The 16845-nt window shown below is 38.0% G+C and overlaps 1 protein-coding gene and 1 long non-coding RNA gene across 4 annotated transcripts in view; one reads left to right on the forward strand and one right to left on the reverse strand.

Annotated features, from left to right (window-relative positions):
* Positions 1-9926, reverse strand: part of LOC109386002 (uncharacterized) — a 34382-nt gene extending 24456 nt beyond the window's left edge. The window contains exons 1-4 of one of the 2 annotated variants that reach the window (XR_002124710.1): positions 9768-9926; positions 9422-9673; positions 9250-9318; positions 6991-7030 (exon numbers count right to left, since the gene is read on the reverse strand). This is a non-coding gene — a long non-coding RNA (uncharacterized LOC109386002). Of the gene's footprint in view, positions 1-6990; positions 7031-9249; positions 9319-9421; positions 9674-9767 lie in introns of those variants that run through there. The other variant, XR_002124709.1, reaches the window with a different exon arrangement.
* Positions 9927-10044: 118 nt separating this feature from the next.
* Positions 10045-16845, forward strand: part of DPYD (dihydropyrimidine dehydrogenase) — an 870205-nt gene continuing 863404 nt past the window's right edge. For both annotated transcript variants that reach the window (XM_019648865.1, XM_019648864.1), the window contains exon 1: positions 10045-10211. In XM_019648865.1, coding sequence (XP_019504410.1) covers positions 10173-10211 — 39 coding nt within the window. In that variant the 5' untranslated portion in view covers positions 10045-10172. The remainder of the gene's footprint in view (positions 10212-16845) is intronic.

The following is a 16845-nucleotide window of genomic DNA, read 5'->3' on the forward strand; positions in this document are numbered from 1 at the left end:
TGATAAAATTCAACTTAAACATCTAAAGATGCATTGGTGTGAGAGCTATTGGGAAAGTACACAAACATACTGATTTTTAGTCTATTTGTTCATTCATTCAACACATATTTGAGTACACCTGCTTATTTCTAGACATTATGTAAGCTGGCGATTCAAAGATTAATATGACATAGTCCTTGCCTTGAACAATTCCCTCTGGTGGGTTAAACAGACAAATAAATGTACAATATTCAATATTAAGTGCTAATACAGAAGTATGAAAAAATGATAAGGGGCTATAACCTACTAGCTGTTTCAAGCATTCATCCAAACTATTTGTTGAGTATGTACAGTGTGTTAGGCACTGGTCCAGGCACTGGAGAGACAGCGGTGAGCAAAGCAACCTTATGGATTTCACATTCCTGCAGAGGAAGGCATGTGATGAGCAGACACATAATTAAGACAAATAGGATGTCAATTTGTAGAAGGTGCCATGGAGAAAAACAAAGCAAGGAATGGGGGATATTGAATATGAAACATGGGAGCTACAATTTTAAATATGGTGGTCAGAGAAGACCTTACCAAAATGGTGCACTTTCTGTAAATACTTGAAGCTGACGAGGGGCTCGCCATTGAAATATCTGGTGGAATATCATTGCAGGCAGAGGAAACTGCAAGTGAAAAAGCCTATGTGGATGGATGGAGTTGAAATGAACAAGAATAGTAGGACTTAGGGGGAGAGAGGAAACAAGCAGTTGGATGATACATGCTTTGTAGAGCACAGCAAGTACTTTTTTCTGCTGAGTGAATTGGGAAGCCATGATGATAGGTTTGCAATCAAAGATCGACATGCTTATTGCTTTTATAGATTAAATAAATCAGTGCATTCAAACAATTATTTTATAACAGAACACTATTCAAACATTCAGATTATTTTGTCTAGTTATATAAAGCTTAAGTAGTTATTCTCATTTGCCAGTCTCTATAACAACAACAAAAAATGTATCCAGGATTATGATGATTATTACTAATTCTATTTGCCAGTTTCTATAACTCAAAAGATTTCCTTCAAGGAATCTGATGATATTAATAATTATGTTCATGGAATGGACTGAAAATAGTATAGACAGTTTTGGTATTCCATTTTTCATATACAACACTTCATATAAAAATTACAGAATGTCTAAAAATGTGCCAAGCACCATGGTAGGAATAACAAATGTCTGAATGCATGCTTATACCTACAAATTTATAAAAGTTATCTGTGTTTGTGTATTTGCTTATAATGAAATGAAGTTTTTAAATAACTTTTGCTTTTTCCTATAATTAACCTAGACATATTTGTTATTTTTTTCATGTATTTGACACTATATTCTCATATGTTCTTTGATATAGTAGTCCCCTCTTACCATCAGGGGATACGTTCCAAGACCCCCAGTGGATGCCTGAAACAGCACATAGTATGGAACCATATATATGTTTTCTCCTCTACATACATAAGTACCTATGATAAAGTTTAGTTTATAAATTAGGCAATTTCACTGATAGAAGATTCATCCTTACTGTGGATCTTCAGCATACTTCAACACACAATTTTTTATCTTTATTAAGTCATGAACTTTCACATTTTCATTTAAAAAAACACAACACTTTCTCTTCGGTGTATCTAAATTGCCAGCATCACTACTTTTGCACTTTGGGGCCATTATTAAGTAAAATAAGGGTGATGAACACTAGCACTGGGATACCTCAACAGTTGATCTGATATACAAGGTGGCTATAAAGTGACTAATGGGTGGGCGGGGGAAGTCTATATTTTGGAGACACTGACTAAAGGGGAGATTCATGTTCTCCTAGGCAGGAGTGAGTGGGACTTGCGCGGTTTCATCATACTACTAAGAACAGTGCAGGCACACAATTTAAAATTTATGCATTATGTATTTCTGGAATTTTCCATTTAATATTTTTGGACTACTGTTGACCACAAGTAACAGAGACCTCAAAAGACAAAATCATGGATAAGGGAGGACTGCTGTATATTCTACTACATATTGTTAATATTTTTTTCCTGTTAATATTCTACAACTTCATTTTCAAAGACTGCATAAAATTGAATTGATACAATTCAATACATTTATTGACCACTCAACTATTGTATGACATTTATATTGTTACCTTTTATTTTTGCATAAACAACTTTGGATTGAACCATATCTTTAGGTAAATTTTGCTATAAGCTTAATTGTTTTCTTAACACATAGTGGACTGGTGATGCAGATTTGCGTCTATACATTAAGGGGGAATGTTTCCAGAGGTATCACACCCTCAAGCACTACTAGGCTCTATGGTGAGTATTTCCCGAACATTTTAGCTCACAAGAATAGTTAGCGAATTTGTTATAAATTTTTAAAGAAACACAGTATAAAAGTTGATTTCAATGGTTTAAACCCTGGCAACATGCATTTAAACAATTTAAATGCCCCGTCTTAAGATAAAAATACCAGAAATGAAGTTGTTGCATCAAAGAAAATGCACATGTTTAATGTTTGGCTATGTATTGCTAAACCTCTCTGTGTATATACTTATACCAACTTTTTACTCAGACTAGAATCTTATGAATCTGTTAATTTTCCTTAACCATGCCTTAAACAATTCTTGTCAATTTGATAGATGAAAAATCGTATTTCATTATAATTGTCATTTTTAGCTCAGTTGATACAATTTTACTTCTTTATCAACCACTTGTATTATTTTTTTAGTGAGTAAATTGCCCATTAATGCCCTTTATCTAGTTTTATATTACTAGAAATAGTTTCCCCGTAGGCTTTCCATACCTTCTGTCATGTTTAGAGAGAGTAATAATGAATACTTTTCATGAATATTTATGTATCTACTATTACTAGGTGTACTGTGTTAGGCAGGCAAATAAAAAGATGAGACACACTCAAAACCACCAAGGAGCTTGCAGTCTAAGGGAGGTGGTGATCATGAAAACAAACTACAGAACAAGAACAGCATATCATTCATTATTCAGATGTTTAAAAATGGATCATTATAGTTTTATGTTGGAAAACAGAAAGACAGCCACTGACTGAAAGACAGAAATCCTTCTGGGGTATAGGTTTTCTTTCCAGATGCTGATTAAACACAGAGCCCTGCTTTGTATATGTGAAAAATGCTCAATAACAATAGCATTTGATATATGGTAAGAAATTCACCCAGGCTAGCATGTGGAGAAAAAGAGTGAGTCCATCCTCAGAAACGACTTGCTTGGGTTGATTTTCACACATTCACCCAAGTGAGTATATGAATATGCAATTGTATATACATTGCAATCAGAGTGATACTTCAAAATACATATTTGATCATGTTATTCCTCTGCTTTAAAAAACTTCAGTGGCTTCTCATTTCTTATGGGATAAAATTCAAATTCCTAAACTAAGACTGAAACGCTGTATGGCATTCTCATTTCTATAGCTTCACACTGGGCCACGCTCCCCTCTCACTGCTTGAACTCCAGCTATCACAGCCTACCTTTCCTTCTGTGAGGATATCTCTGGCCTTGGAGCCTTTGCCCAGGTTACTTCCATGCCTGGAATGCTTTAGATCTTCTTCTTCTTTCTTTCTTTCTTTTTTTTTTAAATAAACAAAGAGCCATTTACTTTTCAAGTCCTTTTTTATTTTTTTTCCTTTTTCACTCCTACTGTCCTTCAGATCTTAGCAGCAAGTCATGTCGTCAAGGAGTCCTTTACTGATTTCTCAGGTCCCTCTGCTATAACAGTGCTCTATTCTTTCTTGATGTCGTTATTCACGGTAAATGTTATATTTTTGTGCGATTACTTGATGGATATTCATTTCCCTAACTCACCTGCAAGCTGTGTGAGTATAGAGCTCACTTCTATTTTGCTCACCATGGCACCTGCAGTACTTTACACTGTACCGAGTATATATGAGGCACACTGTTATTTGTGATATGAATAAATGGATGAACAAAGGTAGGAATATCTCAGAACATTGAAATAAATGATGAGGCTTTATTAGATGAGTCAATTTTTATGTCCAGACATGTGGATAATTAAGTACATTTTATGTGCAATGTACTCCTATTCTAACAGTTACCTGACATACAGTGGTGATAAACACAGCTTAGGTCCTCTGGGAAGTTAGCTCTGAAACACAAATGTGCATGCAGGAAGTTTATTTATGGGGGAGTGCTGTCTGCACGAGGACTTGTGAGGGTGGGCCTGAGGCAGGATGGACAGAGGGGGAAGTTGAACTCCATTGTCATCCCGACTAATATCTCAGGTCCCTCGAGGGACCTCTGAAGTTGGGATGGCCCCTCAAAGTTGTCTTGAATTGAGGCTAGCTCAGGCCTCCATAGCCCCACATCAAGCAATCATTGGAGGTCTGTTACCCTAGGAAGAGGCATGACTCTTAGGTGAATGGCTCTTTTTGGCCAGGGACAATTTCCAGGGAAGGACTCAGCAGAGAGCTATCAACCACCACTCCCAGCAGCTGTGGGAATGAGAATGAGAACCCCAGTAGTGAACAGGTTGTGGGGAATAATGCGGATCTGTGAGGCACATCACAGCATCCACTACAGATAACAAAAAGGAACAATAAATCATTTAAAGAAGGTTCTGTCTTAATTCCAAATTTAAATGTACTTGAAACTACGAAAGAGTAAAATTCTAGCAAGAAAACAAAGTGACAGCTTTAAATGCCAGTTGCCAGAATTATGGTAACTTTTGATGGTGAGAGAGAAGCAATAAACTTAAAGAAAAAAACCTAGAGGTAATGAGGGGGATTCAGTCAATACTCATTCTAAGAGATGTTATTTTCCTGCTGTAAGTCAGAAAAGTCTATAAACTTAGTCCCACTGCATTTTACCCCAAATCATTCTTAGTCAATCATACATCAATCATACAAAATACTATCACACGCATTTTGCTATTAACGCTCACAATAATCCCATTAAGTTAGATAGCTTACTCAAAATCATTAAGTGACAGTGTGTTTTTGAGCTAGTGGCTTAAGGTTTGTGATGACAAGGACAATGTCTTTATTATACACGGAGGTAATACTAATGCTTGTCACAGTGCCTGAAGCAATTGCACACAATAAATAACTGTTGAATAAATTTCTGAGAGATTTATAGTTTCTCTGTGTTATTTGTGCTTTTTATGGTACCACATCATACATATGCATATATGTAGAACCTGTGTGTGTGTGTGTGTATGCACGTGCACTCATACAGGATACATGGTATATGTAGCTGAATAAATCACCCCAAGTTTATCCATAAAATAGAACTAATATATACGTTATGAGCGGTTTGAGTAGGAATACTAGAAATATTTGGACTCAGCTGATTTTTAGTCTTTATTCTCTTGGTCAGTTTGGATAGGCGTTAACCTGGATTTAGAAAATCAGAAGGGAGGAAAATAGGTCTCCTTGATCAATCAAAGTCTCTGACGTTTTTGGCAGAAAATTACATTCCAAAGAGTATTTTGAAAAATTGCTTAATGCTAGACTAGAAGGGGAAAATAAAAGCATAGGGAAGTCTGAATTTTTAATGTGTTTCTAGACTTACGGCACTGAATAACTTTACAGACATGAAAGGTGGCTCATAAGCTTTCCTTCTGACTATGGTAATAATAATAACAATAATAATTCATGTAATGTAAACTATAATATTAAGCTGAGATACATTCTGGTAATTTGTATATAATTATATGAACTGTCTCTTCAAAGCCGACAAAAAATTAATATAGAACACCTGATATTTGACTGTCTTCCAGATGGAGGGACAGCTTGAAAAATGCCATAATAATTTAGAACTTGTAGAAAGTGGTGTGAATGCATTTGCAGTTAGCTTTAAACAGCTTGGATTATTTACAGGTACAACTGTGTTTAATGTGGGATTTCAGTGGATTTAAAATATTATTAGATTCAATTGCTGATAATAGAGTATAGGTGAACAATGTGATTAGATGCCTTAATTAAATATCTCGGAACAGAATGCATCTGTTTGGTGAGGTTGGGGGAGATGGTAAAATAGCATTTAAATTCTGTATTTAATTATTGAGTGTCACTGAAGAACCTCTTACATTTGTAAAGACATTGTATTGGGGGTTTATCTTCTATGGTGTTTAGGAGAATAATAATCACAGAAAACAAATATGGAAATACAGTGTCTAGCTCTTAAGGATAACTTGAACACTTGTACTCATAAAACAACTAAAGTATGGATTGATAAGATTTATATTAGAGTGCAACCTAAAAGAACACATGAGTCCATATCTCTGGAGGTTAAGAAATTGACATTGAGTCTTTCTGGTTAAATTGGAGAAGGAACCATATACATTATAATTTTATATCATGTTATATATACATTACACATGTATATATACATATACATGTATATCCTTTTACTCTTCTATCAGTCCTAGGCTAGAAACTGAATATCCAGTAGACAACCAAGCCAGACATGTGCCCTCTCTTCCTGGAGCTTACATTCTAAAGGGGAGACAAGTATTAAAAACTCTCCCTCAAATAAGTATGCAAATAAAATCTGACAGGGCTATAAAGAAAAAATAAGGTGTTATGAGAAAGTACAACATAGACAGAATGGGTCTAATTTTGTTGGTGTGGGGGTGCCTCAAGGAAGGCTTCTCTGAGAATGCTAAAGAATGAGTAGAATGGGGGGCCGGCCGAATGGCGCGATTGTTAAGAGCTGGCTTGGGACGCCAGAGGGCCCCGGTTCGGATCCCACATATGAGGGCCAGTGACACTGCCCTCTACAGCTAAGATGCTGAACAACAGCTCAACCTGGAGCTGGGCTGCCGTGAGTCACCTGCGACGGAATAGGCTGCAGCCCCTGCTGCAGTGGGTTGCCATGGGCTACCTTTTTTAGCCAACAGCCAGCGTGAGCGGCTAGAAGCTGCCGTGCGCGGTCGTCCAGAAGCCGGCGACTGATCTGCCTCACCCGGGAAGAGCGCAGTGATGGTGCCAACTTGGGCCAAGTGAAGCAACGTCCTCCACAACTAGACTGAAGAACAAAAGGACAGCAACTTGTCTGTTCCCCTTACCCCAATTCCCCAGCGCAGTTCCCATTCCCCCAATTCCCCAATAAAAATCTTAAAAAAAAAAAAAAAGAATGAGTAGAATGGGAAGAGTGCTCCAAGGGAGAAAAATGGTTGGAGGATAGAAAGATTACTTTGTGGTTGGAACATACTAGTCATGGCAAGAGGGGCCTTTGGAGAGGTTGTAGAAGGAGGAAAAGGCAGGTTATTCAGAGGCCAACATGGAGTTTATATTTTATTCTGATTGTAATGGGAACCATTGAAGGATTTATGAGTGTGTGCGTGCGTGTGTGTGTGTGTGTGTGTGTGTGTGTGTGTGTGTTTTGAGTCAATTTAATACTTTTTAAAGCTCAATCTGGAGGGGAGAGGGGTAAGAGTTGAAGCTGTAATATCAGCAGCTTGGACCTTAGTGGATGCAATGAAGATGGAGAAATGAAGAAATATTCCAAGATCTATTTAGGAAGTTGAATCCTGAGAGCTTTGGGACAGATTAAATGTGGGAGAAAAAGGGGTTCAAGAATGATTCCAAGGTTTCTATGTAACTTTCTAGTGTTTCTTAATAATACTATTTGAGTTAAGTGTTGACTCTGAGAAGAATTATATGAAGCCAGACAATTAAGTCTGCAAACTCATCCTAGAAAAATACCTCATTGCTGACTATCATTACGGTCACCTTCGAAGTACTCCCCTTAGGAAGCTATGCACTGATGCCAGCGCCTATTCCACCCTTCAAAACAATTTGGGATCTCTTTCTGGAATGGCCATCAGAGCTGTTGTATTACCCTTGATGTCCTGAATGTTATCAAAATGTCTTCCTTTCAATATTTCCTTTATCTTCGGGTAAAGAAAGAAGTCATTGAGGACCAGATCAGGTGAGCACGGATGGTGTTCCAACACAGTTATTTGTTACTGGCTAAAAACTCCCTCACAGACAATGTAATGTGAGCTGGTGCATCGTCGCGATGTAAGAGCCATGAATTGTTGGAGAAAAGTTCAGGTCATCTAACTTTTTCACACAGCCTTTTCAGCACTTCCAAATAGTAAACTTGGTTAACTGTTTGTCCAGTTGGTACAAATTCATAATGAATAACCCCTCTGATATCAAAAAAGGTTAGCAACATTGTTGCAACAAGTTCGCAAACTTGTCAGTCCTTGTACATGCCAAGAAAGGCTCTTTGGTTAACTGGCTCAAATTCATAATCAGAGTCTCGCAGCCCTTGCTGATAAGACCCTCTCACATAGGCTGCATAACAAGGTAGGGCCACAGATTCAGCTGCCAAACCTCCTGCACCTTGTCCCTGATGGCTGACCCAACCCTTATAAAGAAGTTCCTGGAATCATTTTTGACCAATAGGCTGAGACCTGCCCCATCTATTTGAACCTGTACAACCATATCCTCATTTGCATCTTTACTGACAAGAGTGGCTCCATGATGACCAATAAGGACAGTGCTATTTGGACAAAACTGTGAAATTTGTAGTCCTTATTTGCATGAAAATGGACCAACTCGGGGACCAGGGTGGGTACTTTCTCTATATAAAGTGGCATCCCCTTTATCTTGGGGAGGGCACTTAACAGTTTCCTCCTGAGGCTGTTTCCCAGCTTTATAAACTGTTCATCTGAATAGTTTCTCCTTTTAGTACACTCTAGATAGTCGACTCCTGTTGGTATTGGCTTGGTGGCAGTAACCAATGGCTGACACAAGAAAAAATGTACCTACTTTCTAGTAAATTCCAGGTTCTGGAAGGTAACCTGATGGTTTGCTTAGAGAAGTCTTCCCTGACCACCCAAGCTATTGAGCACCCACACTCTATTATTCTGTCCTATTCCTGTTTTATCTTCCAAGCAGGAATCACACTCTGTTATTACTTTGTTTACTTGCTTACTCTGAATATTATCTCCATTAAAGTGATGTGTCTATATCCAAAGCACCTAATACAATGTTTGGCACATTGAAAATGTTCAGTAAATACTTGTTGAATGAAGTGATGAAGGAACAAAAGAAAGAATAACAATAAAGAGGAAATACTTGAATCCAAAGTGCTCACAAGCTAGTCAAGAGCATTAAGAAGTATGATCAAAAAGCCTTAATAGAAGTAAGGAGGAAGTGTTATGGGAGAAGGGTGAGTGGTGCATCTATATCTAACTGGGGAAGAAGGAAAGTCTGGAGTACAGATATACTTACAGATGAGGTGAATATTTTCTGGCTTGAGACCACCTGTAAATGAAATGCCTCCCATGCCGCACGCAAGCTCTAGAACAAAACATAAAGAACAAGTCTTCAAAAGAGCTTCACATTTTAGAATATTTTTTTTTTAAAGAGCCATGAGAATGGATTGTTCTGCAAAGAACACAACCTTGATTTTTGTACCATCTGCAGCACCTACTACTTGTCTCTCCTGGCTTGCAGGATTTATTGCTGGCCGGGCTTCCTCACATCCTTTTTCCATGCCTCCAGGGATTGTCAACTCTCAGAAGACCCGCGCCCCGGCCTTCTCCACCTCAGTACAGGGCCTTGCCAGCCTATTTGTTGGATGGGATGGAGGAACATTTACTACCTTATCCCTGAAGAGTTCCTGAAATGCAATGTTTCTGCTCCTCGCGGGGCTCTTGCGGAAGGAAAGAAAAGGAACAATTTATTACTTAGAGCGCGGACTATTTCTACCTTTAATCCGTGGGCTGTCGTATCTGGTCCTCGCCTACCTAGATCAGCCTTTAACGGTTTCTAGAGCAAAGACCAATTCCCAGAGCGAGCATTCTCTCCCACCCTTCCTTCCGCCTGCAAAAGAAAAACAAGCTGTCAACGTAGGGGTAGGGAAGCGGACAGGCGACCAAAGGCTGCTTGCTCTCCTTCTGGGCAGCTCAGCGGGCTGAAGCGGGCGCCAGAGCCGCGGGGCGGAGCGCCAGCCCTGCCCTCGGGGCGTGGCCTCACAGCTCGCCCCGCCCTCGCCCCGGGCGTCACCGCCCGCCCGCCCCGCCCCCGCGCAGCTCGCCCTGGGCTTGCTATTTCCACTCGCGCTTCTGCCCGCTGTCGCTTGGGTCTCAGACTGAAGCCTGAGGACGCACGGAGGGTCTGTCTCTAGGGGACTCCGGACTGTAGGCACTGCCATGGCCCCTGTGCTTAGCAAGGACACGGCGGACATCGAGGTACCGACTGCGCGCTGGCTCTCCGGAGGCGGGTGGGGGTGGGGGGTCCCAGCTGGGGGGCGGGGGCTGGGAAGGCCCCGTGGCCACCGCCGCGCCGGGGGAAGCGTGGGAGACAGGGAAACTTGGCCTCCGCGGGAGGTCTGCGGGGTGGCGGGACCGCCAGAGCCCCGCTCCGGTGGGCGTGCGGGCGGGCGGGGACGCAGTGGAGGAGCGCCAAGGCTGGAGCGGGTGCCCTTGGGCTGGGGCTGGGCTGTTTACTTCGGAGGGGACTAAGGAAGCGTGTCCTGCCCTGCTCTGACTTGGCGGGACTGAAGAAGCACAAAAGTTGGAGAGAGGCGGAGCGCCCATTTCCCAGCCGGGTCTCTCCATACCTCCCCTTCCGCCAGTTGTATGCGTTTCGGGACACCTGTGTGCTGCCCCCACCTCCATTGCCTGAATCCTGAATATTTGCCAAAGTGGAGCATGTACAGGAGATCTGTGCGTCACCGATTAGCCATAGTATTGCTTATAAAATAATTTGACACAGGGAAGAATGAAACAAAGTATTGAGAACATGAAACATGCAGTGCCGCCAGACAAACATAAATAAACCGTGTTTTTTCTCTTCTTACAACAGTTTTTTATTCTCTCTTGCAGTCTGTTTCTGTATAAATATTATCTTTCTTCCTGTGAATAAGGTCTTACCTGAAACGATCGCGTTCTCCCTAGGACCTTTATGTATGAAAGGAGAAGGATTTAATTATACACAGTGACTTTAGACATACTAGCCCATGTCAGCATGTCTGAGATAACTGGTTTTTAGTTTTTTTTTGTTGTTGTGTTTTGTTTGGGGTTTTTCTTTATTGCACTCTCCTACTCTGGTAAGATTTGTGTGTACATGTGTGTGTATGTGTTCTTTAGAAATGACAAAAATTTCCTTTCCTCAGTCCTTTCAGTAGCTCAAGTAAAAGTTTAAAAACCACCTGTTTGCAGAATAGCTGCTTTTGCCACATTTTGCCATGTCATTGGTTAGAACTTTGTGTCCTGTTTGGGGGTTGGTAGTAGTGTTTTCTCCAAACTCCATAGACTGGCTTGAAAAATCCGTGTTTGTAACAAGAGCAAAAGTATGTTATGTGGACCTCTCCAGTTAATTTATTTGTGGGGTTTTTTTGTGGATAATTTACTCTTTCATTTTAATCAATATGATACATTTAACCTAGTATTTACTTATGTATGCACAGGGTAAAAGATACTTCATTTATGTCATAATCCTTCTGGTCCTTGTTGCTGTGACTTAATCTAATCCTTTTTTTCCCCCTATGCAGTCAATAATAGCAACTTCTGACAGCAGCATTCAGGCAATACCGATTTCAGAAATACAAGTGTGAGAGGACAGGTGGCTTTTGACTTTTGAATTTCAGAATGGCATGTTATCTGCTTAACTGATTTCTTTCTCTGTACTCTCTTGCAGTTGTCTTTGAAATCAGTTCTTAACCACATTACATAAAGAAAAATAATGTCAGTGAAACATTAAGTGACTGGCTTAATGTCATATATTGTTTCAACCTAGACTGTTAAAGAAACCCAAGCCCTCATACGTACTCACCTCAATCTAATGTTAGTCTATGTGACCAGTCTGCCCGATACTACTTATAATCTAGAACAGTGGTTTTCAAGGTTTTCCAGCTTTTCTGTTGTTCATATATGCAACACACTTTAATCAGTAACATCTTTCATCACACATAGTACCTTACTTTTTCCTCAAAGCAATACCCGTGATTCATGAGTACCGTGAAAGAGTATGAAATCGTAAAATATAGTGCAGTGAGGAAAAATACATTAAGCTTAGAGGAACACATTCAAGCGTAGATGTCTTGACTCACAAATGTTCACTTTTGTTTGAAGAATCAGAATAAATTATGAAAGATCAGTTTTCTGTCCAATTTGAATGCATACATTGGATTTGCTTTCCTTGAATGAATTTATTAAACCTATTGTCTAGCGATTGATCTGATTGTGACCATTGCCTTAGTTTCAAATACATGGAGAAGGAAGTAATCTTTAAAAAAAATTTATCAGTATGAAACAGAATACATGTTCACTTGATAAATGGGAAAAGAACAGAAAGCGATGGTGACAACCCACTATAGTAGTGATTTAGTTTTCCCTGAAAGCTATCTACAGAACTTTAGGTTTCAGCGAAGCAGCCAGGAAATATCTTTGTTTCTGAGGAAAAAGGTTATTGAGGTATAAAAAGTTGCTTTGTGTGCTCACTCCATGATTTCTAGCCTCAATCCAACATCACATCAGGGTTGAAGGGTTGGGAGCATGAAAAAAAATCAGGTCACTAAACTCCAAAACTGGAATGTCCCTGGGCTGGAAGATAGGCATAGAACGGATGTATTAGTAGATAATAGATATTAGGCAGTAGACCTAGCTCATATTCTTGAAAGTTGTTTTCATGTAATAATGGGAGAAGTTGCAAGAGAGGTCACATTTTTTTCCAGGCTCTATATGGTTCAGAGCCAAGAATCTGGAGCTCACTGCCTGGGGTTAAGGTCTAGTTCACCCCTGTTTAGCCCTTGACTTTAGGCTAGTTACCAAGCTTCTCTAAGTCACATTTGCATAATATGTTAAGTAAGGAAAATAATGGAAAAGATAATTAACAAATGTCACAAGTTGACATTTTCTTGTCAGGAAAAAGGACAAATATGTTAAAAAATAAAAATATAAAAATATATCAGGAACATCAATGCCAATGAACTAATTAGTATTCTAAAGTTCATTAGCAGTATCTATATAGTTTGAAAAGTTACTTTGTAGATTCACATTTTGGATACAGCTGAATTTTATCAAAGATGACTTTTGAATATGAATTCTCCTGGGAAGGTTACAAAGAAGGTGAATATCAGACGTGGATCACTTTCCCTGACATCAGCAGTACTTTCACAGTATTTTATTTAATTTGAATTAATACCCAATATAGTATCTGCACATTTAAAAGCAAGTAAGCATGACTTTGGAAGACTTTGTTATCTTGTTCTCCACCACTGACGTAGGTTATTGAGAACAGACTATAAAAGTGCAGCTGAAGGAAAATGTGTGCAGCTTCAAGAAACTTTTAACTCTTAGAATACTAGTAATTTTGGTAAACATTTACAACCAAACTGGATTCCTACCTACCACTCTACTGCGTCCACAATCATAAGTCAAGTCCCTTGAATTACCAATTAGTATTAAGGGGTTATTAGCTCATTTCAAATTTACCCTGAATAATAATGGATTTCATTCCATTGTCCACAAAATTGCAATGCATTTGGAGTAAAATAAAAATGGTTTCTGAATTACTTATACAGCGGTTCATTTGAGGAGATAACTGAGAATGTTCTGTGTTTATTAATTAAGAAAATAAGGTAATAAAATGATAGATTTGGAAAATGGAGTATAATGGAAACAACTTAGAGGAAGTAAATTTTAAGGTGTATTTTGAAAAAAGGACAGTCATGGGGAATGAATTGGTAGAGACAGCAAAAGATTATTTCAACATTCCCTTTATTATAATGGCTTTTGTCCCTAAGGAGAAAGGTCCTGGATCCAAAGGAGAGAATAAGGATTCAGCTTTACTTAAGCTATTGGCTGTTTACTCATTTACTTAAGCTTATATGTTTTTACTCAGTGTAGAAGTAACAGTCCTTTCTTGTCTTCTTCATTTTATTGACTTGGCACCACAGATATGGGAATGCTACTTGACTTGCTAAGGCTTTTAAAGCATTTTTTAAAAATTTAAACTTTAAACCTGTTTTGTGAGTTTGAGTTATTAAAACTGTGCTCATCCTCCCTACTTTAAATTGTCCAGTGGACCATACTTATTTTTATGTTAAAGTATTTCTCCTTTCTAAGGCATTTTGGCTGGGAAGTAGAAATGTGTCTGATTATGTGATGTGAAGAGTTACTTCTTTCTGTTGATGGCTCCTTGTAGTTTTAAGGTACTACACATTTCTATAGTTAACTATGAATATATATATATATATATATATATATATATATATATATATATATATATTTCAGCACAGTTAAAAACATTCTACCTCCCACACATGAATTCAGATGACTGGTTTTAGTAGTTTAATTAAAAACTGTGAGATTAATGACATAATGAATCTATCACTAGGGAGATTTTTTAGATTGGATCTGCTTAATTTTAATCACAGTGTTGACTGGTTGCTTAATTGTAAAAATGTGCTAGAATTCAATAGCCTCCTTTCTTACATTTTGGAAGAAAAAATCAGTTTTGGAAAGCTGAATATTTACAATAAGGAATTAATAAGAATTCCAAGAAGATATAGAGTCAAAATACTTAGATAATGGGATGAACTTTAAGCAATCATATCTTTCCTTAACTATTTGTATATAGCATTTTTCCAAACTCTATATATAAACAGGCCACAACACAAGAACTGAAAAATAGAAATTCCAGTAAGACAAACATGTCTGGTTACTGTGAGAAACTTTTAATAATTGGCGTAAGCCTAAATTGCAAAATTAGAAACACTAAAATTAAAGACAATGAGACTAAAAAAGTAAGTAGAAAAATTATAAGACAAAGAAAATGTAAAAGATTTGATACAGTTCAGGTGTCAGTGCAGCTAAAGAGATTGAAAAGTAATATTGGCCAATTTATTTTCTGACTCTTAGCTATATGAACACAATGACAAATAGGCAGAAACCTTTAGTACTTAAAACGACAAGGGAAATTCTGTCATCTATACCCTGCCTTGATTTGAAAATATTTAATAAGGCATTCTAAGATTATAAATTTATCTATAATCAGGATTTTTATTTTCAAATGTGACATGTTTACCTTCTGGACTTCATCTGTATCAAGACAGGAGTTTTTGGCTTCAAACATCAATAGTGTGGGTGTTCACAGATACCCTGGAGATGGTTACACTACTGAGATAACTCTTAATAGGATTGTGTCTTTCCTGTGGTTTATAATCATTACTTCTTTCATTGCTCTTAATTAAAACGTTATACTAGAACAGGGGTCGGCAAACTTTTGAGAGGAAGAGCTGCCCGGGGTCAACAAACTGCAGCTCGCGAACTGTGACTGAAGTAAAACTGAAAATGAAAATAAAACTATCATTGTTTCATTTATAAAATTTTTACAGGATATTATTCACATAATGGTGATTATGTAAAAATATATTTGTGGCTCTCAAATGATTTTTAGATTGTTGTGAGGGACGGGATTGGCTCTTCCAGGGGTCGGCAAACTTTTGAGACGGAATGTACCTACCCAAGAATTGCATGTGGCTCACTAACTGCAGTTTGCCGACCCCTGTATTAGTAAATGTGAAATATCTGCATTTAACTCAACATTTAACTCTCTTTTAGACTGAGCAGGTATCTATTTATTGATGTTAGGAATTCAGTATTTTTGTATAAAGTTATTTATTTTGTATTTCGCAACATCAAACTTCATTTCATGGCTAGTTAAAAAAGCAAAAACATCATATTAAAACATGCTTGGGTTCAAATCCTGGCTCTGTTATTTTTCTTTATGTGTGTGATTGTGGTCGAGTTCTTCCCTGGACTGTCATTTCTTCCTCTGTCATTTGTATTTAATCTTAATTATTTCATACAATAATTGGAGTCATGGACATATGATGCCTCAGACAGCATATGTCACATGAAATGTATGTTTTTTTATGGTAGTAGTTATTTTAAATATTATTATTGCATATATCATGTGTGTTATATAAACATCATTTGGCGAGCATTTGTTCAACTCTAAGAATTCACTATCAGTATCAAAGTCTTCAAATGTGGGGGAGTTAATGAAGTTAAAATAAATGAGGGAGGCTCATGATAGATTCAAAAATGTTGCAGAAATGTCTTATGGGAAAGTCCCTGAATTCTAGTTGTCAGTATTACCAATGAGATGAGGGAGCGTCTGAAATTCAGGTCACATTAAAGAGACACACTCCTTTTGCCTTTTGTTTCTATTTTAAAAATATCTTTAATACTCACTGTATTGCCAGCTCTCTAGTGTAAGCTACAAGAGATTAAAAGGAAGTATGTGTCTACACAGGATTATCTACATCTGATACGCTGCAGAATAAGATTCAAATCCAGGACTGACTCCCCGCCCCAACCCCACTGTTTTACTTCAGTGGATTGATTCTTCAGTGTTTTTCTGATTGCTTTTGAGACTAGATCAGGACCAATGCATTGGTGAAAATTATTTCTTGGCATTCTCAGTGATATTTAGAAGTTGTTCTTTTCTGAAAAGACATCCTTACACAATAATTTAAACAAACAAACAAACAACTTCCCAAAAAACAACTCAGATTATCTCTTTGTACAAACTAGACTAAGTTATAATTTCTCTAAGAAGCATATTAGCTTCAAATAAAGTTCTTGTCTAGATTTCTAAGCATCCCTGCACCCACTGTATTTTTTCATAAGTAACGTTTTAAGACCTACGAAGGAGGGAGTTGGAAGTCACCTATTTTGCACCAGGAAAAGGTAAACCATGCCCTTTGCGAAGTATGATTCAGATAATAAACTTTTTGTACTAGGTTATAATAATTTTATTTCTTTGAGAATTTCAGCTTGGTTGTGTAATAGCATTCTCACTGTCTCTCCCTTG

Source organism: Hipposideros armiger, unplaced genomic scaffold (assembly GCF_001890085.2).
Source record: "Hipposideros armiger isolate ML-2016 unplaced genomic scaffold, ASM189008v1 scaffold_127, whole genome shotgun sequence".
In the NCBI taxonomy this organism is placed as follows: domain Eukaryota; kingdom Metazoa; phylum Chordata; class Mammalia; order Chiroptera; family Hipposideridae; genus Hipposideros; species Hipposideros armiger.